At 55.3% G+C, this 22435-nt stretch overlaps 1 protein-coding gene across 3 annotated transcripts; it reads left to right on the forward strand.

The window, feature by feature from the left end:
• Positions 1–1458: 1458 nt before the first annotated feature.
• On the forward strand, positions 1459–22160 carry Atp13a2 (ATPase cation transporting 13A2). 3 transcript variants are annotated; one of them, XM_008822636.3, is made up of 29 exons: positions 1459–1654; positions 6772–6878; positions 6991–7173; positions 8372–8430; positions 8517–8631; positions 8809–8888; positions 9827–9904; positions 10055–10124; positions 10777–10911; positions 10997–11063; positions 11142–11273; positions 13605–13760; positions 14357–14467; positions 14548–14594; positions 14674–14862; positions 15547–15753; positions 16162–16257; positions 16338–16497; positions 16609–16729; positions 16867–16991; positions 17557–17717; positions 17829–17945; positions 18059–18138; positions 19589–19741; positions 19824–19920; positions 20854–21077; positions 21172–21323; positions 21482–21651; positions 21739–22160. In XM_008822636.3, exons 1-29 carry the CDS (start codon positions 1645–1647, stop codon positions 21874–21876), a joined length of 3540 nt encoding a protein of 1179 aa, XP_008820858.1. In that variant the 5' UTR covers positions 1459–1644; the 3' UTR covers positions 21877–22160. The 3 variants fall into 3 exon arrangements, with proteins under 3 accessions (XP_008820858.1, XP_008820856.1, XP_017650973.1); XM_008822634.3 differs by having other exon boundaries at positions 21556–21651; XM_017795484.2 differs by lacking the exon at positions 17829–17945.
• The last annotated feature ends 275 nt before the right edge of the window (positions 22161–22435 follow it).

Raw genomic sequence — 22435 nt, forward strand, 5'->3', positions numbered from 1 at the left:
CCAAAAAGAATGGCCCCAACCTGCTCCACCAGCAGCCTGCCCTATCAACTCAATAAATGACTCCATTGTCCCTCAGCTGCTCAGGCCAAACCCTGGAACTGGACCATGACTGAATCTCACATTACCACAGCTCCACTTCATCAGCAAGTCTTGTCAACACAGCCCATGCTCCTGGGTATATATCACTGTTACATGGCTACCACGGTACCCTGCTGTCCCCCTGGAGGGTGTCCCCACCCTTCTAGAACTTTCTGCGCTTGCTTGTTTGCCTTCGCTCGTTTACCAGAGTCAGGCCTGGTCAGGTCCGATTCCCAGAATGCTACCTAATACTCTACCAGTTCATATGGGACAAATGGCCAGTGCTGCAGACCCAGGCCTACCCTGTGTCCACCTTTCCCTGGGGTCTTCACCTCTGTAGCTCCTCTGTCCAGAGGCTGCTGACCCCAGGGCCAAGGCACACCTTACTTATGTCTATCACTATGAGACAGTGTGGTAAATGCTGCAGACAAGAAGGAGGCCTCCCATATCTTTCAGGGTCTTCATGTGCCTGTCCACCTGTATGGGCCTGAGTGCTGGTCACGCTGTGAAGCTTCTGGGATGGCCCACAATCTCTGGTATACCCAGGGCCTGTGAGCCATCACAACTAACCACATCTGGATATTTTTGTGGCCATATCTGACCATGTGAGTCTATGGGCAAGTCTGTCTGTCTTTCCTGACAGCTATCCAGCTGTGTCAGACCATATTCTGACTTTAGATGTATGTTCTCATACAGTCCTCATGATAAGCAGGCATTGCTGTTACCATTTGTTATTCTACAGTTCAGAAAAAGAGGTTCAAGGCTAGCAAGGTAGCTCAGCAGGTAGAGGCACTTGCCACCAAGTCTAAAGACCTAAGTTCAATCCCTGGGACTCATGTGGTGAAAGGAGAGAACCAACTTTTGCAAGTTGTCCTTTGACCTCCACACAGGTGGCTGTACACACACACACACACACACACACACACACACAATATAAAAAGAAAGAAAGAGAGGCCCATTGAGGTTAACAAATAGACCCAGAGTCACACAGCCTGGAAGAGAAGGCTAGCTTGAATCCACATGCAAAAGGTTTAATTAACAACTATGGTGTGCAGCTGGGGCTGACTCTATGAGTGCATGTGCATGTCTGGGGACTGTCCCACCTGTGTCTCCCAGCGTCCACCTTTCAGTCTGTCGTCTGTCTGTTCTGTCTCTAGCCTGTCTATTTCCTGTCTGTCTGTCTGTGTCTGTCTGTCTGTCTATTCTGTCTCCAGCCGTGTCCATTTTCCCTCTGTCAGTCCTGTCTGGGGGCTGTCCCTGCCAATGTCCCCCAGCATCAGGCTCTAAGCATGCGCCCGATGGAGGCCAGGCTGGGAACTACAAGTCCCGGCAGCTCGCGCGGCGGCGGACGTGGGCGCCGCGTCGGGGCGGGGCTTGGCGGCCGCAGACAGACTGCGGCACCCTCGGAGCCACAGCCGCTTGGTCTTGCAGGTGCCTCCCGCTCGCCTGCTCACCGCAGCTCGCCACACAAGCCCCGCGCCCCTGACCGCGCCCCCCGGGGCCTCGCACGCCGAGCCCAGGCCGCGGGCCGCAGTGCGGGGCCGGCGATGAGCGCAAGGAGCCGACATGAGCGCAGGTGAGCTGCCGGCCCGGCGTCGCCCACACCCCCCTGCGGGGTCGCAGGCCCTGGGCTGCATCCCGGGCCCGTTGTCCTCTCTCCGTTATGGGGACACGTCCCCAAGCCTCCCGAGATGCCGGATTCGGGATGCCGCTGCGCGCAGCCAGGCCCTGTGCTTCCCACACCCTGCGCCACAGGGTCCCTGGGGGGCGGGGAGCCTGCCCTCCCCACCCCCTCTGAACGGGGGCCCACCGTGACCAGGCGGGGGACGCGGTGCCCTCTGAGCAGTTACCCCTCTGGGTTGAATGAACCGGGCTGGGGAGCCAGCTCTCTGCGGGGCCTGGATGGGTGACCTGCGGCGCAAATGCGCCAGTGACCCTCTCCACCCCACCCACCCCCGCCTCAGGCTCCCTGAGAGCCGATCAGCGGCCAGATCCAAGGACCACACCCTGCTTAGTCCCTATGCCAGGCTGGGTGTCCTAGCGGCTTCCAGAATCCGAAATCCCACCTGCAGATGAGGCTAGACCTCTCCTACCCAAAAGGGGCTGGGGTTGCCAGCCCCCAGTGTCTGCCCCTTCCCGCCCATTACTGGAGCAGTTCCCAACCCCCATCCTATAGCGCCGCAGGTGAGAGAGGGGAAAGAATGGGAGGGCGGGGTGCCGCTCGGTTATTGGAGCATTGGCTTAGCATGCACCAGGCCCTGGGTTCTATCCTGAGCACGCAGTAAGACAATGAGGAAAGAAGTCCCTAGAATCCAGCCAGAGACTCCCAGATTCACCCAAAGTGCGCACGCACTCCAGCCTGATGGAGGCTAGGAGCATCTGGCCACAGGAGAGCCACTGAGGAGGGAGCCCCTCCGCTGCTGTGGGCCACTGCCAGATTAGCAGCCGGAAGCTGGGCCTTCTGGGGGAAAGAGAGGTTCCCAAATGACTTTGACTCCAGTCTCCCTGCTCTGCAGTGCTTGGTCTGGTTAGCCTAAGGCTGTGTGACTTTGTAGGTGTTGCTCAACCTCTCTTGGCCTCCTTTTCTTCTTTTTTCCTTTGTGGGGGTGGGGGTGGGGTGGGGGAGTGCTGGGTATCAAACCCTGGCCCCTGTCCTCTGTTGAGTTACATTGCCAGGGAGTTGAGCCTTATTTTATCTTATTTTTATTTATTTGGGTTTTTTTTTATCTTTTTGAGACAGGGTCTCCCTGTAGCCCCAACTGTCCTGGAACTCACTATGTAGACCAGGCTGGCCTTGAACTCATAGAGATCCTATTTTTATTTTTTGAGACAGTTTCATGTAGTCCAGACCGGCCTCAAACTCAGTATGTAGTTGAGGATGACCTTGAACTCCTGATCCTCCTGCTTCCAATTTTTGAGTGTTGGGATTAATATGCTGGAGCAACACACCCAGCTCTCATTTTAAGGGTTTGTTTTTTTTTTGGTCTTTCTGAGACAGTCTCCCCTGCTGACCTGGAACTTACTATGTAGACCAGGCTGGCCTTGAACTCAGAGCTCTGCCTCTGCATCCTGAGTGCTGGGATTAAAGGCGTGTGCCACCATGGATCTCTGTGAGTTTAAGGCCAGCCTGGTCTATATAGTAAGTTCCAGGTCAGCTGGGGCTACTGGGAGACCCTGTCTCAAAAAAAAAAAAATTTCAATTTATTATTATTGTGTGCGTTGGACACACGTGTGTGGAGGTCAGAGGGCTTTTCAAAAATCGGTTCTTTCCTTCCACCATGGGTTCCAGGGATCAAACTCAGGTCATCAGGCTTTTACCTGTTGAGCCATCTCCATGCCCCCACCTCCCTGTTTAGATGAGATTCTGTACTGTGCATGGAGCAGCTAGCTATGAGGATGAATTGAGAACTGTGTTCCTCACAGCCAGTGGGTCCAACTCCCCACTTTGAGATATGACTCTGGGCCAGTATCTTCTGACCTCAGGCTGTCCCTCAGTTCCTCCTCCACTTGAGGAAAAATGACTTTAATCCCTCCCTCAAGCCTTAGGCCTTGCTGGCTGTCACACAGGAGAGCAGAAACAGCTTAACAAAGTTCTCATGCCTCCCAGTCCACAGCCTGTGCCAGCCAGCGCTGGAATGGAAAGCTCTAGACAGCTGATCTGTGGAGAACCCTATCCAAGTGCTTTGCTAATGTGTCCTGCCAGACAGCCTGCCCTGGGTGTGGTCCTTTCAGGAACTCTAGAGATTTCCCCAGATGTCACCTCCTCCTCCTTGCAGGCTCCCTTCCTCTCTTCTCTTCCAAGGTTGGTTGTGAGCCTTTTTTATGAAAAGATGGATATGTGCCAGGGAACTTCCCAGATTAGATAGTAAGAGTCCTTCAGGAAGAGGCAGGAGCCTGCACACCTATCAGCACACTGACCTGGGATGGGGATGAGGAGGCTGGTCCAGCACCTTCCTGCTCTGCTGTGTGTAGGAAGGTGCCTTCATTCATTCTTTCTTCAGTCAGTCCCTCAGTGCTGCCCTAGCAGGCAGCAGGTACCATGAGTAGAGCCGATGGATGAGGAGAGTGTAGGGGCAGCAGGTCTTCGGGGGAAGACAGGTCCCTTTTCAGTCTCCAAACAACAGGCTGGCAGAGTGGGTGCAGGAAGCCCAACATCCACATTTGTGAGCCATGCTCAGAGGCCACCCCCCAGGTTGAGGTGGGTGGAGTAAGGTCAGAACAGTGATGCGCCAAAGTCCAGGGTCGGTCCTCTGGCTCTTTCAGGTCCAGCTCCAGCCAGCCAGTGTCCCCAGGACCCCAAGCTACAGGAAGCAGCTGATACTCAGGCCTGGGGGCAGCACCCCTGTAGGTTTCTGGCTGGGTGATGAGAAAGGAGAAGGCAGCCTGGGAAGTGGGTCAGAGCAGCAGCCACGCCTCTTGGGCAGGAAGCGGCCCACCTGCACCAACCATACGGACTTTAAACACAGGCTGTGGCTGCAGCTATGGCTTCTGCCTGCTGCTCTATGTGCCAGCTGCACACATCTCTGAATTGTTGTCCTAGGGAGGGGAAGTGGAAGCTCAGGAAGACTAAGGCACCTGCCTTACTAAGCACAGACAGTTGGCAGACAGCCAGGCTGTGACTCTTGGGCCGCACTCCCCCCAACCCCCGTCCCAACACACACCTCAATTTCTCAGTCATAAAATAGAGATTAAAGTGTCTGCTTCATAGGGTTGTGGGGAGGAGTGAGCGAGTGATCACACAGCCTTGATCGGCCCCTTGGGAGTCTGAGGTGCTGTTTCTCAGCCACCTGGAAGGTTGGGCCTACTGTCCTGAGTTCAGGTCTCAGCAAGAGTAGAGCTAGGCTGCTCTGTGGAGCCAAGGCCACTCTTGACCTATGGTTCAAGAAGAAAATGATCCCCCAGCCACCCTCCAGCTGTGGTCCATGTCTGTTCTGTCTGCTCCACAGACCAGCCTCTTCCTGGAGCCATGCAGTACCATATGTTTTCTGTGCAGGCTGGAGAGGGCCTGCCAGTGTGGTTCTGGTTTGGCTGCTTTCTGGGTCCTCTGGAAAGAGCCCTCAGGACAAGTAGCACACGTCATTTCTCTGGCTGTTCTTTGTAGGCTCCAAAGCCCAGGACCAGGCTCAGGCTTCCCAGCCCTGTGGGTCTTTGTGCCGCTGCCTCAGTTCCCTGTGTGCCCAAGGGAGCATCCATCCTAGAATTAAGAACAGCGCCTGGCACATGGGAAGTGAGCTGTTAGACTGCCCTAGTTACCACACCCAGTCTTCTTTTTGAACAAGACAAATAAACCTATCATTTAATTAACAAAAACAAACAAACCCAGCCTGCCTGGGCTTGTCTCCTAGAGTTACCATATCCTTGTTGTGTGATTTTGGACATGTCACTTAACCTCTCTGAGCCTTTGCTTTTCTTTAAAATAAAGATTGGGAAGTGGAGAGGTAGCTCAGAGGGTAGAGGGCTTGCTGTACAGGCATGCAGACCCCAGTTCGGATCCCCAGTGCCAACAGAAAAACCAGGCGCAGCTACATACGTCTGAAACCCTAGTGCTGTGGGGACAGACAGGCAGATCCCTGGGGCTTACTGGCCAGTCACTAGCCTGTTTGGTGAGCTGCTGATTCAGAGAGAGACCCTGTCTCAAGTGAAATAAGAAAAGTGACAGGAAGACTCCCTACACACACAGACGCACATGGGTGAGCACACCTGTGCACACTCAGAAGTAATGAAAAACAAAGCAGTAATACCTGACAAAATCACCATGTTAACCCTGTAAAAGTGGTCTGGAGCAGGGGCTCGCACATGATCAGCCCTCGGGGAATGTTGGCTGCTCCGTTGCTGGGCATCACACTCTCTGTCACTGAGTCACTCTCCCAGCCCAACTGTCAGGACTGTCTGAGAAACTGGGCCGAAACTGCAGAAGCCTCAGCCTGTGGAGACCAAGCAACTAAGAGGCTAGAGATGCCACCACTATGGCAGCTGCTTAGGGCTTGTTGGGTAGAAACTTCTAGAAGGACTCAGGTTAGAAAGAGCCCAGAAATTCATCAGCTTGCCCTGCAGCTGCTTGGCTTCGCAGCTCCTTAAGGAGTTTCCAGAGGCCCTAGTGAAGTGAGCCACTGCCCAGCACCACCCATCCCCACTGAGGCATGGATCCAAGTAACTCAGGTGGTCTAGCCACTGGCCACCACAGAGGCTGTCCCCACAGAGGGGCTGTGTACCCACCCCTCCTGGGAGCTCTTACTGTCCACCAGCTCTGCAGGAGAGACCAGATAAAAGGTGTTTCTGCCCCAGCCATCCATGTGTCTGACACAGCCATGGTGGACCTGACTCCCCAGGGTCTCTTGACTCCAAGCCAGACCTGGACAAAGGGACTGACTGAGAACAAGTGGCCCCCACCCTTGCCTGTGGGTAAGAGTGCAGAAGGGAGTGAGGCACAGCATCCCACACAGGCAGGCAGCAGCAGACACCAGAACACAGCTCTGGCCAGACCACAAGGGAGTTCTGAGTAAGGGGTCAGTCAGCTTACAAGAGGCCTGGGTACAGAGGGCCCGACTTGGCAGGCTTAAGGAAGGAAGAGGAAGCCTGGGGATGCAGCCTGGTTCTGAAGCAGCTTGCCTAGTGTGAGGGCCTGGGTTCCAACTCCAGTACTGCAAAACAAAAAACATGTCCTCCCCTTGGTGGCCTCCTTTCCATCCACAGACAGCAGCCCGCTCGTGGGCAGCACGCCCCCCAGCTATGGGACCCTGACGATCGGGACATCGATCGGGACATCGATCGATCCCCTCAGCTCCTCAGTTTCATCCGTGGTAGGTAGTGATGGTGGGTGGGTGGGTGACAGAGTGGCCCACCCCCAGCACCCTGGCCTTGTCCTGTCCCCTCCTCCCTCTGCTTCATCACCCTCTTCACCTGCATCCTCAGAGGCTCAGCGGCTACTGTGGCAGTCTATGGAGGGCCATCGGCTATCACGTCGCGGTCTGGATGCTGGCAGGGATCCCTTGGCTGCTATTCCGTTGGAAGCCCTTGTGGGGCGTCCGCCTGCGCCTCCGGCCGTGCAGCCTGGCCCACGCCGAAACACTCGTTATCGAAACAAGAGACAAAGAGGTGAGCAGGGTCACTCGGGGCTGGGGAAGGGTCCAGGATGCTGGGGTTCTCAGCCCAGCCACTGCCAGCCCTTGGAAGGGGGACAGGAGGCAAGTCCCCATCTTCCTTTGTACCTCAGTGCCTCCATCTGGGCAGTGGACAGAGAAGGGTCTGGTGCTTCCCGGGTCTTTTTTTTGAGACAGGGTCTTACTATGTGGCCCTTACTGGCCTGGAACTTGCTATGTAGACCAGGCTGGCCTTGAATTCACAGAGATCTGCCTGCCTTTGGTGGGGTTAAAAGCATGTGCCACCATGCCCAGCTCTATTCTCTTTTTAAAAAAATACTTATTTTAGGGCCGGGCGTGGTGGTGCACGCCTTTAATCCCAGCACTTGGGAGGCAGAGGCAGGCGGATCTTTGTGAGTTCAAGGCCAGCCTGGTCTACATAGTGAGTTCTAGGATAGTTGTGGCTACAGGGAGACCCTGTCTCAAGACCAAAAATATATAAATATGTAATTTTATGTATATGTATGCACACCACATCTGTGCAGGAACCTGCAGAGATCAGAAGAGGTTGCTAGATCCTCTGGAACTGGAGTTACAGTTGGTTGTGAGCTGCCATGTGGGTGTTGGGAACTAAACACAGGTCCTCTACAAGAACAATAAGTGCTCTTAACTACTGAGCCATCTCTCCAGTACCCCTTGCCCCCACTTTTTTTTTTCTTTAGAGAACTCTTTATTAGTCTATAATCAAACCCACATAAATAAGATCTCACATTTAGGGCTGGAGAGGTGACTCCATGAGTAAAAGCACATGAGGACTTGGGTTTGGATCTCCAGAGCACATGGAAAAAGCTGGCATGGTCACCTGTGCACCTGTAACCCCTGCATTCTTGAGGTGGGGCAGAAGGCGAAGATGGGCTTTGCTGGGGCTTCACTGGGGCTTGCTGGCTTCCAGCCTAGCTCCAGGTACAGTGAGAAATTCTGTCTCAAGGGAGTAAGGCTGAGAGTGACTGAGCAGGGCACCTGGTGTCCTGTTCTAGACTGTGTGCACACTGGCATGCTCCTACACATACATGCACATACACCACACTCACACAAAGACCATTTAATATAGTGTGTTGGTCCTGTGTAAACAGATACCCTGTGCCATTGGCTGTGGGACTGGCCTGGGAGGGTGGGGTCTCTCACTAGGCTGAGACCATACCTCTTTGTTCCAGGATAGCTTGTGGCAGCTCTTCACTGTCCAAGTACAGACCGAGGCTGTCAACCAGGGCAGGTGAGACCATGGGTGTCCCATCCTAGGGAGGGACAGGAACTCTCATGGCCCCTGGAGCAGCACCGTAAGCCCTACTCTCTCTCCAGCCTGGGGCTGTACCCACAGGCCCAAGCAGAAGATGGCCGGAGCCAGGTAGCAGTGGGGGCAGTACCAGAGGGCACGTGGAAGGACACCACCCAGCTCCACAGGCAGGAGAAGGCAGTGAGTGACCTGCTAGGCTCTGGACCTGACCCTGGCCTTCTCTGAGCCATACTTTGTGCAGTGGGGGGACTTCAAGCCTCTCCTGTGCTGCTGTTGCGGTCTCCTCTCCCCACCCTCTGCACACGCATGCTCCTTGGACCAGGCTGCCTCCCACCAGCCTCTTCCTCTCCCACCCAGAACCAGGTGCTGCGGTATTACCTCTTCCAAGGTCAGCGCTACATCTGGATGGAGACCCAGCAAGCCTTCTGCCAAGTCAGGTAGGGGCCCAGGCATGGCCACACTATCTCCAGCAGGGCAGGTTTGGGCACTAGGGCATGATGGGGCTGGCCTGGCCCAGGCTACCTTCAGCTGCCCTGAAACCTCTGCCGAGTCCATGAGCCCCTCCAGGGAATGGGGGTATGTCCCACCTCGTAGGGTCGTTTTGAAGGGACACCTCCTGGGGATCATAACACAAGCTCTGACTCCCATGGTGTGCTCCGACTGAGTCCCTGTCTGCCACCATGGCTTTGTGTGGATCTCTTAGAAGCAGACGCCCCAGGCGAGGGCAGAGGCATTGTTCTGGGAGATGGCTCCAGACTGCTGGAAAAGTGGTGGTGGAAGGCACCAGGCCTGTTGCCACCACTAATACCAGGAGCACAGGCTCCTAGGGACACCCCTGGCCAGAGTTGAGCATGAACTTTGGGGGACCACCCCCAAGGGATTACAGAGTCCAGGGACACAATCTATCAGCTTCCAGTCATGAAGGGTTTCAGGCTGCTCTTGGGGAGTTAGACTCTGCCCCCTTGGGCCTTTGTCCCTGGTAAGTAGGGGGATGCTCACATAGCCAGGACAGTCTTTAGGTAAACACAGGTGTTTTGTGCGGTGAGTACAATGGGGAAGGGACACCACTAGCCTGTGGTGCATAGTGAGGACATGGCCAGAACTCACTAGCATGTTTGTCACTTAGCCTTGACATTATCTCACTCAGTCACCTAAAGCCTGATGAGGTGGGTGTGTTCCTGCCCCCATTCTGCAGATGACAAAACAGAGACACAGAGTAACTTGCCTTAGGCGCTCTTTCCCCAGGGCTCAGTGTGGCCAGAGGGGGCCAGAAGGCCCTGGATCCCCGAGTTCCTAACCTATGGGAGATGGGATGCAGAGCTCAGACCTTTATCACCCACACAGTGTCCCCTCCCCACCCATCCATCCCCACCAGCCTGCTGGACCATGGTCGCACCTGTGATGACATCCACTGCTCCCGCTCCGGCCTTGGCCCCCAGGACCAAGCCATGAGGTATGTGCTGCCCTCTGCCCACCCCACTCCTTCCACACCCCTGCTGCCAGTCGGTGCCTTCTCTAGGCCTTGGTTTCCCTAGTGTAAAGTGGGAGTGCTGGTCCCCCAGGAAGATCCACCTGACGGCTCTGCTGCCTCCCCTTCTTACAGGAAGACTGTTTATGGCCCCAACGAGATCAGCATACCTGTCAAGTCCTATCTGCAGCTCCTGGTGGATGAGGTAAGGGCTCCTGGTCTCACCCCGACCAGCCATCCTCATCCAGGTAGGGATCAGTGACTAATCATCTCAAACCCTGAGAGAGCTCAGTCAGCTCAGCCTGAGAGAGACCATGTTGAAGATGACGGGCAGGGTCCACACAAAGCCTGGGCCAGAGGAGCCTAAGGCAGAGCCACAAAGCCCAAGTACTACCATGTACCAGGTGGCCTGCTCTAGAGCCAGGCCTGCCCTTCTTCTTGTGTTCTGCTGGCAGCCCTCTGAATAGGGACAAGCGCTACCTCTCTGTGCACTCAGGAGGAACTGAGGCCCAGAGTGGGACCTGACATGACTAAGGTTACACATTCAGGTGCTGTGTGGTTTTAGGCCTGTGACTTAACCCTCCTGTGTTTTGTCTCTGTGTCTGTAAAATGGAGCTGGTGGTGGCTCCCCCTTGTGGAAATGTCCTCAGCATTCATTGCATGGCACTTAGGAAGCTAAGCAGGGGTCTAATGTGTCGGACTCAGCAAATGCCTGTCTTCTCTTAGAGCAGCAAAGCTGACAGCTTGAGGATGTCACGGGGGATGAGGATGGGTCTTGGGCAGCCACCTGGCTCTCCCCGCTGTGGTTGGGCTGCATAAGGTGCGGTCCTTAACATTGCCTCCTGTCCCTCCTCCAGGCACTGAACCCCTACTATGGATTCCAGGCCTTTAGCATCGCACTGTGGCTGGCCGACCACTACTACTGGTACGCTCTCTGCATCTTCCTCATCTCAGCCATCTCCATCTGTGTGGCGCTGTACAAGACCAGAAAGGTGAGTGAGGTGGGCTAGCGGGGCCAGGCCGGGTTTCCCCAAGAGGCTGCCATATGCTCATCTCCTCTTGTCCCTCTGCCCACAGCAAAGCATAACTCTTAGGGACATGGTCAAGCTGTCCATGCGGGTGTGTGTGTGCCGGCCTGGTGGAGGTGAGGAATGGGCAGGAGGGAGGCTGGGGTGTGGGACGGGGAGGCAGCTGGCCCCTACTGAGCCCCACCTGCCCACAGAGGAGGAGTGGGTGGACTCCAGCGAGCTGGTACCTGGAGATTGCCTGGTGCTGCCCCAGGAGGGTGGAGTGATGCCCTGTGATGCTGCCCTGGTTGTTGGCGAGTGTGTGGTCAACGAGAGCTCCCTGACAGGTGAGCCCAGCCTGGACCTTCTTCCCTGCCACCCAGTCCTCTGCTTTGGCCAGAAGTTTTAGTTCAATTTTTCTTTTTCTTTCAAGTCACAGTCTTGGCTTTAGCACTTGCTAACCCCATACCTCTGGGCTTTATCACTTAACTAACTGCCTAGTTTTTCCTGCTATAAAATGGAGCTGCCAGTCACTCCAGGATAGGGTATGCAGATCAGGCACCAGCATGTGTGAACTCTTTCTACATCGCATCTGCCAAATGGCTTACACTCCAAACCACACAGGAGAATGTGGCCCACAAGCTAGGGTCCCCATCACTGCCACATCTCTTCTGTGCATTTATGGACCATGTGTGCACAAACACCTCTGCATTGTTTCTGTGTGCATCCCATTTAATTCTGCTCCTGCTGGCAATCCCGTTTAATTCTGCTCCTGCTTTTCCTGCACAGCAAACCCTGGACCCTTGTTCCCATGCATGTAGGGCTCCACTTCAGGCTTTGTGGAGACACAGTGCAGGTGGATGCTGACTGGCCATGCCAGGCCCATTAATGGGGATAATAGAACATGAGTTTCCAGCCAGTGCAGGGGTCACCACTGTGAGCAGCCTCAGCCTGAGTTCCTTTCAATACATACGAGATACATGTAAGAACTGGGCACAGGGGCACTCAGGACACTGAGGCAGGAGGATCACGATTTCTAGACCAGCCTGAGAGACACAGATGTTGTCTTAGGGGAAAAAAAAAACCTTTCTCTGAATACGTTGTCTTGGTGGTTAATTAAAACCAGGACATGGTGATTGGTTTGTTTCCAAGGAGTTTCTGGCTTGAGATTTCTTTATTGTTTAGTGTTTTGGTTTTATTTGTTTGTGGTACACTAATCACCTGAGGCCTTGCACATGTTAGGCAGCTGCTTTACCCCTGAGCTCCATCCCTGTCCCTCTTTTTTTTCCACTTTGTATTTGAGACAGGGTCTCACTAAGTTCCATAGGCTGGCTTTGAATTCACTCTGTAGTCCCAGCAGACCTCAAACTTGTAATCCTCCTGCCTCAACCACTGGAATGATTACAGGCCCTGCACCACCAGGCCTAGCTTGGAGTTTTATCTATATAGAAAACTAATGAGGGACTGGAGAGATGGCTCAGCGGTTAAGAGCACTGCCTGCTCTGGCAGAGGACCCAGGTTCGATTCCTAGCATCCATGTGGTGGCTAACAACCATCTGTAACTCCAGTTCCAGGGAAATCCAGCACGCTATTTTGACCCCCAAGGGCATTGCATGGCATGGTGCACTTACACACATGCAGGCAATACACTCATGCACATAAAAATAAAATTTAGAAAGCTAATGAAATGGCTGGGTGTGGTAGCACATGCCTTTAATCCCAGCAGAGGCAGGATCTCTGTGAGTTCAAGGCCAGCTTGGTCTACATACTGAGTTCTAGGCCAGCTGGGGTAGTATATGGTTTTAATCTCATTTAATGTCAGCACTCAGGAAGCAAAGGCAGGATCACTGCAAGTCCAGCCTGGGCTTCATAATGAGACCCTGTCTCAAAACAGCAGGAACAGCAAAAAGAGTTAAGCATAGTACACATGGCCCACACCTGTAATCCCAGCACTTAGGAAGTTGAGGCAGGAAGGATTAGGAGTTCAAGGTCATCCTTGGCTACACAGTGAGTTTAAGGCCCACCTGGGCTACATGAGACCCTATGTAAATAAAATAAATCTGGCCCTCCGTGGATTGTCTGCTCCTACCCTATCTGTCCATCCCATCTGTTAGGAACACAGGCAGCCTGGGTTGCCCTTGAGACCCTCCTAGAAATCTGCACCATAGGTGCTCCATAATCCTACCCTCTCGGGTGTTCAGAAAGGATTGCTACTCTGTCAGGCAGCCTTCGTGGGCTTTAGAGAATTATGAATTATGAAAGATGTGGCCAGGTGTGGTAGCACAGACCAGTAACCCCAGGACTTGAAAAGCTGAGGCCAGAGGATCACAAGTTCAAAGCCAGCTTCATTACATGGCAAGACCTGTCTCAGAAAACCAAAAAAGTAGTGCATGCTTGTGATAATTCTAAAAGGACAGAGACTCCCCAATACATGCACATGCTTGTACCATCAGACCCAACTTCCCCAAGTGGACTCCTGGTAACTGGCTGCCCTCCCTCAAGATTTCCTCATGTCTTATGTCCTCTGCCCTCTCTGGCCTGTGACTCTCTTGCTAACCACCTGGTTGTGTCAAATGCAACTTAGAGCTGATGGAACAGTCTGTGCACAGCTTTACCTACGCTGGTGGGAGGGGACACTCTGAGTGCCCCTTGAGGACCTTACACAGTGTCCTTCCCAGGGGAGAGTGTCCCAGTCCTGAAGACTGCCCTGCCAGAGGGGCCCAAGCCCTACTGTCCAGAGATCCATCGGCGACACACACTCTTCTGTGGGACCCTCGTTCTGCAGGCCCGGGCCTATTTGGGACCCCATGTCCTGGCAGTGGTAACTCGGACAGGTACAGACCTGGAGGGGAGAAGAGTGCTGTCTTGGGGTAGGACAGGACTTGGAGCCCTGGACCCCACAGCCAGCTCTGCCACTGCCTTGCTGTGGTTCCCCCACTAGTGCTGCCCCACCCCAGTCTTCATGTCCCCATCTTCACAGACTGTGAGTAAGCACTGCATATTCAAAGGAGACAGCAGGGGCCCTCACTGGGAAGGGGAGGGGCCTGTTAAATCCCAGCTTGCATTTTAAGTGGAACCACCCACTTAATGTCCACTAACTCCATTTTTTTAGATCCTAAGGGGGCCGCAGGTACACAATCCCAGCTGCTTAGGAGGCAGAGGCAAAAGGACAGGCTAGCCTAGACAATTTAGTGAGTGCCTCTGTCAGAATAAAAAGTAAATAGGGGCTTAGGACATAGCTCAGTGCTTGCCCCTAATGCATGAAGCCCAAAGTTCAATTTTCAGAACTGTGAAAAGAAAAACAAGAACCACTGGGATGGAGCCAGGCTTATGAACCTTCACCTGTGACCCCAAACCAGATGATGACTAACCTGGTGAGGCCTTGGACCAACCCTGCCTCCCCTGCCTTGGTTTCCCCTTCTGCCTTCAGGGTTCTGTACAGCCAAGGGGGGCCTGGTGAGCTCCATCTTGCACCCACGGCCCATCGACTTCAAGTTCTACAAACACAGCATGAAGTTTGTGGCTGCACTGTCTGTCCTGGGTGAGTGGGCTCTATATCCCACTGTGCTGACAGCCCACGCCCAGGTCCCGAGCCCCACTCACCCCTTGCTGTCTCCCCAGCTCTGCTTGGCACCATCTACAGTATCTTCATTCTCTACCGCAACCGGGTAAGCCATGGACTGGGTGGGGTCGCCAGCAAGCAGGACTGAGCCAAGGAGGCTCTGTGCTCACAGTGCCTCCTGCCAGGTACCAATCAACGAGATTGTGATCCGGGCTCTGGACCTGGTGACGGTGGTGGTCCCACCCGCTCTGCCTGCCGCCATGACTGTGTGTACACTCTATGCCCAGAGCCGACTACGTGAACAGGGCATCTTCTGCATACACCCTTTGCGCATCAACCTCGGGGGCAAGCTTCGGCTCGTGTGCTTTGACAAGGTAGTGGTCATGGGCAGGGGTGGCTGGCAGGCCTTTGGAGCTGGGTACCTCAGCTAGGCCTCTGAACCCATATACCTGAGCAATATCAGCAGAGGGCCTGCAGGACCTGGGTCCACCACAGTAAGAACATGCAGGGCACCTCCTCCATACTTCATGCTCATGTCTGGAGGTGAAGTGCTTGAAGCCATTTATTCATTTGCTGTGCTCCTTGGGCTCTATACATAGCCCTAGAGACCATGGAGACCGGCAGAGATGTCCTCAGGGACACTAGTGTGTGTCCCCAGTGAGTGAGCACAGCAGCAGCATATGTGTGCAAGGCAGGGAGGGGTGTTAGGGAGCATGTGAGATGCCTTGGTGGGTGGGAACAGTGACTGCTTCTCAGGCTTCTCTGAGCAGGTAGGAAGGGACAAGCGTGAACACCTCTAGGGACAGAATGTGCCTGGGGCACAGTGAGCAGTGGGGGTGACAGGACAGGACCAGGTGGGCAGTGCCCTGATGAGCAGCGGCCTCTTGTTGCCCATTGGGTCCATGAACTGAGGAGAGTATAGTCAGATTCACATGGGGGCAAGGAGAGTTACTCCAGCAGATGCACAGGAGTGCAGAGGCAAGAGCCCTCCTGTGGCCCTAGCTCTGGTTCCTGGCTTCCCCTGGCTCATCTAGGGTCTTGGCCCTGTCCTCCTGCAGACGGGCACCCTCACAGAAGACGACCTGGATGTGATGGGGGTGGTGCCCCTGAAGGGGCAGGCATTGCTGCCGCTGGTTCCAGATCCCCGCCACCTGCCCCTGGGGCCCCTTCTTCGAGCACTGGCCACCTGCCATGCCCTCAGCCAGCTACGCGACACCCCAGTGGGCGACCCCATGGATCTCAAGATGGTGGAGTCTACAGGCTGGGTAAGGAGGCCAGGCAGGCCAGCCCCTGCTTTGGGGCAGCCAGGTCTGATGAATGCCACCTCACCCTCATTCTAGGACTCCCCAAATGGTCTCTGTCACACCACCATCACTCAGTCATGGCAGAGCCTTGTGCTGAGAACCTACTGAATGCTGGCATTTTGCTTGTCTCATTCACTCCTACCCAGACTCCAACATAAATTTAAAACCTGCTTCATAGGGAGGAAACTGAAGCTGGTGGAGAGATGGAGCTTATCAGTGGCACAGCCAGAGTGCACATAAGAGACTACACAGATCCAAAGCCCCTCCTCCAGTCATAAAAGAAGTCTTCCATCAGTCTAGCTTGAGTCTCTCCTGGTGTTGCTCCATTGGTCAAGGACCTGGTTCCCAACTTCCTCTGTCTGCCCCCAGGTCCTGGAGGAGGGCCCAGCTGCAGACTCAGCACCTGGGTCCCAAGTCTTGGCAGTGATGAAACCCCCACCCTGGGGGCCCCAACTGCAGGGAACGGTGAGCTGCTGGCTGACTGGGGTTTGGGGCCCGAGGAGTGGGCCCTGCAGCCAGCCCCTCAGCTCTTTTCCCACCCACAGGAAGAGTCTGTGGAACCAGTCAGCGTCCTGTGCCGCTTTCCCTTCTCCTCTGCCCTACAGCGGATGGACGTAGTAGTGGCATGGCCGGGGGCCACCCAGCCCGAGGCCTACGTCAAAGGCTCACCAGAGCTGGTGGCCGGCCTCTGCAGCCCTGAGTCAGGTGAAGGGGGCAGGCCTAGAGTCCACTGCTGGGCTGTAGGCACAGAACAGGGCAGTTTTGGTCTCTGCTCCCCTTTACCCCATGCCCTAGTGACGTTCTCTGTCCCCACAGTGCCCAGTGACTTCGCCCAGGTGCTGCAGAGTTACACAGCTGCTGGCTACCGTGTTGTGGCCCTGGCTGGCAAGTCGCTGCCTATTGTGCCCAGCCTGGAGGCCGCTCAGCAGCTGACAAGGTAAATACACCCCCAGTGTATACTAGGGAGGTGTTGGCTCACGCTGAGCCCAGGGAAGTGCCCCTTCCTGGTGGCTGGGAGGGAGACTTTGACCGCTGCTTGACCTCTGACTGGGGCCTGGGCCTGTCACCCTCCAGAGACACTGTGGAACAGGAGCTGAGCCTCCTGGGGCTACTGGTCATGAGGAATCTGCTAAAGCCACAGACGACCCCGGTTATCCAGGTTCTGCGGGGGACTGGCATCCGCACAGTCATGGTAACAGGTACAGTGGCCTACGAGGCCCGTGAGGGGGACATGGCCCACCCATCCAGGGCAGAAGGAAGGCTGCCTGGTGTCACCTGCCATGGCATCTTTCTGGAGCCAGTCCCTCCACCCCATTTGACGGATGAGGAGCCTGAGGCCCAGGGTGGAACAAATTCTAAGAGCTAGGTGGGGTGTCAGCCTGGGTTACAGCCTCTCTGGGCTCCAGGTTCCCCTGCCAGGTGAGATAATGTCAGGCTGGAAGACTGACAATCTCCTACAGCAAGGAAGATTCTAGCCAGGGTGAAAGGCGAGGAGCCCCCATGCCCCCCAGCCTGTGCACGCTCCCAAACATGCCACGCCCAGTCGTGCAGCAGTGAGCCTTGAGCTCAAGCGCCGCCCCCAGGTGCTGCTCTGATGCCCAGGTGGTTTGTGTCACCACTGAAGAAACTATGCTAGGGATGTGCTGGTTTATCCAGCTCAGCCAGTGATGGTAGACAGAGCTCATGCATGTTCCATATGTAAGGGCCAGGGTGACGAGGCCCCCCTGGAAAGCATTAGACTCTGACCTTGTCCTAAACCACTAGGGGACAACCTACAGACAGCAGTCACTGTGGCCCGGGGCTGCGGCATGGTGAGCCCTCAGGAGCACCTATTCATCGTCCATGCCTCTTACCCTGAGCAGGGCCAGCCTGCCTCTCTCCAGTTCCTGCCAGTTGAGTCCTCTACAGCCATGAATGGGGCTAAGGTGAGGCTGGCTCAGAATTCTGGACGTGGCACCCCACCCCTGACACCTGACCCAGGCCCTAGCTCTTCAGGCCAGGTTGGGGTCACTAAGCTGAGCTCCCTGGATCCCCAGGAGCCTGTCCAGGCCACAGGCTACACCATGGAGCCTGAGCCCCGATCCAGCCACCTGGCCCTCAGTGGGTCCACTTTTGCTGTCCTTCAGAAGCACTTCCCCAAGCTGCTGCCCAAGGTAGGGCCGCCTGGGGGAGGCTGACCAGGGGAGGGTTACCCAGGTGAGGGCCTCAACACTGCCCATTCCTCAGCACTCCCTGGGTGTCTCGGCTCTCCCCTCCTGCACTCCAGGTCCTGGTGCAGGCCACCGTCTTTGCCCGCATGGCCCCAGAACAGAAGACAGAGCTGGTGTGTGAACTGCAGAAGCTTCAGTGAGTGCTGGGCAGCAAGGGCAGCAAAGGCTGCTGGGAAGGATGTCCATCTGCCCTGTTCCTCTCCTCGGGCAGTAGAGCCCCGTCACCTGTCAGAAGCACCAAGGACATGGTAGCACATGCCTATAACTCAGCACATGGGTGGCAGAGGCAGGAAGATGCTGCAAGTTCAAACTAGATTGGGTTACATAGTAATTACTCTATCTAAAACAAAATGGGCTAGGTTGTAGCTTAGTGCTTAGTTGATAGAGTGCTTGCCTAGAAGGCGCGAAGCCCTGGTTTGATCCCTAACACTACATAGAGCCTGACTGCATGGTGGGACCTGCCTGTAATCCCCACACTCAGGAAGTGCAGGCAGGAAGATCAGACTTGGGTTTAAGGTCATCCTCAGCTACATGAAACTGTCTGGAAAGAAAGGGCACTCAGGTTGGGCTGGGAGTGTGGTAGAGTACTTACCTGGTACGTAAGGAGACCAGGGACCCATCCCCAACACCACAGAAAGTAAAGAACAACCTGGTGATGGCAATGCCTTTAATCCCAGCACTCAGGAGGCAGAGGCAGGCAGATGTCTGTGAGATCAAGGCCAGTCTGGTCTACATAGCTGGTTCTAGGCCAGCTGGAGCTATAGGGAGACCCTGTCTGAGAAATTAAATAAATAATAAAATGAAGAACGAGGTCCCCAGGGCTCCCTGCTGTCTCATGCCTAAACTAATGGCATCTATTTTCCAAGCACCACGTGGTCATTAGGAGTTCAACCATAACCAGACTCCAGTAAACCTGTGAAGTTTCGGGACTCGGGTTTGCTTTGCTTAGCGGGGGACCTATTGGCTTCGGGGCAGACGGTCTGATCGGTGTCTTCCCAACAGGACAATTTATTTTAAAAATCAGATGGTTTTTATACATCCCAAGAATCTAGCAGTCACGTGGGATATGGCAGTCACGTACGAGGATTTAGGGTACAAAGAAACAGGACATTTAGTCTGTTAGTTGGCGCCAGAAGGATTCTTAAACTTTTACTCAAGGTTATCAATGCCCATCCAGTAGTTTATTGTCCACAGTGTTTTCTTTCTTAGAACTAAAAGCATGGTAAATTTTTAGCTTTTAGCTCAGGAGTAAACCTTTAACCTGGCCCAATCTCTTAGCCAGGGATAGCTGAGTTATTTGTTCAGGACAAGGAGATGAGCTAAGGGTTGTTGACCAAGACACTTTCCCACAGAGCAGGGAGCCTGCACTTTTATGACCAAGCCGCTTCCTCCTGCCAGTCTGGCAGTGTTCTACAAGACAGGGATTATCAGAGCCACTGTTTTCAGTGCCCCTCCCTTTAGCAGAGAATGCAGCCTGGACCTGTAAGTTTTAGGCTCACCTCACCATAGGGCCTGGCATCCTGGTTTCCTACAATGAAGGGTGTGGAGTTGGCTCACAGGCTATTTCTGCACACTTCTCTGTTCAGGTACTGCGTGGGCATGTGTGGGGACGGTGCCAATGACTGTGGGGCCCTGAAAGCAGCTGATGTGGGCATCTCGCTGTCCCAGGCTGAGGCCTCAGTGGTCTCACCCTTCACCTCCAGCATGGCCAGTATTGAGTGTGTGCCCACCATCATCAGGTAAGGCAGCAGGGCCAGTGGGTAAGGGTGAGGCAGGGCCCATCAGGGGCTGAGTCTCCTCATGGCCACTTCTACTCCCTAGGGAAGGCCGGTGTTCTCTGGACACCTCATTCAGCGTCTTCAAGTACATGGCCCTGTACAGCCTGACCCAGTTCATCTCAGTCCTGATTCTCTACACGGTGAGCATTGGTGCACTCTGGACCCCAGGTCTGCACACTGTCCCCACCAGGCCCAGGGAAAAGACAGTGGCTAGGAGCCCAGTGGGTTCTAGGATGCATGATTGCCACTTGCCAGTGTGATTGAGGCAGTAAAGCTCATGTGGGACAAAAGCACTAGGCATTGACTGGGCATAGTGGTGCATACTTTTAATCCCAACACTTGGGAGGCAGAGGCAGGCATGTCTCAGAGATGATGGCCAGCCTGGTCTACATAGCGAGGTCCAGCCAGCCTGGGCTTTGTAGTGAGACTCTGTCTCAAACAAAATAAAAAAAGCCCTGGGGACATAGGTTCCCAGAAATGGGAACCACTGTCATGTGCTAGCAACTTGGCCCTAACTCTGGGAGCTCCCTGTGTGCTGAGGAGACTGAGTCCAAGGAAGAGCTCTGACAGGAGAGGGACAGAGCCAAGGCCCTGCTCCGGAGGACTCTCCCTGCCCCTGTTCAGAGCATGTCCCGCTTACCCCACTGAATGCAGGGGCACTGTGGGCAGGGAAGATCTATTTGTCCAACTGTGTCAACCTCAAAGTTGGAAGTGTCTTAAGAGCTGAAACCACATGCCCCCATCGGCCTAGCCCTCCCTTCCCCCAGGGCAGCACCTCTGCCTCCATCTGGCTGGCGTTTGCTGCTGATAGAGCTTTAACATGCCCCCACACACCCTCAAGCTCATACTAGGGGGCAGGACAGTGCTTCCCATAATAAACCAGGGCTGTAGAGCCTTAGACACCCTGCCCCCTCCGTGTGACTTGAGGTTCACCAGGGTCAAGGTGAGTAAGCCTGGGTCAGACGGAAGGCAGGAAGGATGCCTTTTCCCACAGGCTTCTTGAGGACAAGGGCCACCCTGGGACTCGGCAGAGGCCAGCTCTCAGCTTCCCCTCTGCCTTCTCCCCACTGTAGGTCAACACCAACCTGGGAGACGTCCAGTTCCTGGCCATAGACCTGGTCATCACCACCACTGTGGCCGTACTTATGAGTCGCAGTGGGCCTGCACTGACCCTGGGGCGAGCACGGCCACCCGGGGCACTGCTGAGTGTTCCTGTGCTGGGCAGCCTGCTGCTGCAGGTGGCCCTGGTGGCCAGTGTCCAGCTAGGGGGCTACTTCTTGGCCAGTGCCCAGCCCTGGTAAGTAACAAAGTGAACCACCCCCCCAGTGCTAACCTTGCCTCCAACACCCCTCACTGCTCCCCTAATCCTCCCCCTCCACCCTGGTCCCTAGGTTTGTGCCTCTGAACAGAACAGTGCCGGCACCTGACAACCTGCCCAACTACGAGAACACAGTGGTCTTCTCCCTGTCCAGCTTCCAGTACCTCATCCTGGCTGCGGCTGTGTCCAAGGGGGCACCCTTCCGCCGGCCGCTCTACACCAACGGTGCTGCTGCGTGGTGGGGTGGGGGTGCCGGGCTGAGGGCTGGCAAGTAGGGTGGAGGAGGGACACCGAGTTGAGTGTGTTTTGTATGCCTGCGTGTGTGGGTGTGTGCATGTGTCCCAGGGCCCAGCTCCATTGCTGACAGACTCCCCCACCCCCAGTGCCCTTCCTGGTGGCCCTGGCGTTCTTGGGCTCTGTCCTGGTGGGCCTCATCCTGGTCCCCGGCCTCCTGCAGGGGCCGCTAGGGCTGAGGAACATCTCCGACACCTGCTTCAAGCTGCTGCTGCTGGGCCTGGTCGCCTTCAACTTTGTGGGAGCCTTCATGCTGGAGGTGGGGCTCATTGCTTGAGGCTGTGGGAGGGATATAGAGGACCCAGCCCCAGCTGCCCCTCCACTCCCTCTCCCTTGCCCTCTGCAGAGTGTGCTGGACCAGTGCCTCCTGGCCTGCCTGCGGCGGCTGCGGCCTAAACGGGCCTCCAAGAAGTGCTTCAAGCGGCTGGAGCGGGAACTTGCTGAACATCCTTGGCCCACACTGCCCATCGGCCCTGTGAGGTAGCACAGGCCTGGAGAGTACACTGGACACTGGACTCCCCCACCCCATGCTTCTGAGCCGTGACTGTAGAGACAGCACCCATCACCTCCCACAGCCCTGAAGTTGTCTGTTGTCACACTCCTGTCCCCCTCCCCACCCCCACTGCCTGGCCCCAGCCTTCCCTGACCCACTGGGGAAGTACTGGTTGTTATCCCCTTCTTTAGACCATCCCATGTAGAGATGGCAGCCACCAACTCCACAAGGGGCTGTTAGTGTAGCAAATAAAGTGGTGATATTTTCCTGCCTCAGCCAGTCTTGTTCCCACCACCTAGGGTATGCTCACCTCCCAGTGCTCCTGGCACCTGTGTGCTCAGGGCACTCCCCATGTTTCAGTCACATTGGACACCCATCTCCGAGCCTCCTTTTCTTCAGCTGACAGTACTGCTGCCTTTGGGCGGAGCCACGGTGCTCACAGCTTAGCATCTTATAGGTGCCATCCTGTGTCCTATAGTAACTACAGGTGCCAGCCTCATTTTAGTTGGCCATGGCAAAACTGAAGGCTAGGGGTCACACCAGTGGCTGC

This window comes from Nannospalax galili, unplaced genomic scaffold (genome assembly GCF_000622305.1).
Source record: "Nannospalax galili isolate Female #2095 unplaced genomic scaffold, S.galili_v1.0 scaffold548, whole genome shotgun sequence".
NCBI lineage: Eukaryota > Metazoa > Chordata > Mammalia > Rodentia > Spalacidae > Nannospalax > Nannospalax galili.

Bases quoted from the DNA above. Each gene is read 5' to 3' on its own strand.
- Atp13a2 (XM_008822636.3), top strand. The intron at 19,921-20,853 runs GTGAGCATTGGT...TCCCCACTGTAG, and splicing joins CAGTCCTGATTCTCTACACG to GTCAACACCAACCTGGGAGA. The intron at 21,324-21,481 runs GTGCTGCTGCGT...CCCCACCCCCAG, and splicing joins CCGGCCGCTCTACACCAACG to TGCCCTTCCTGGTGGCCCTG.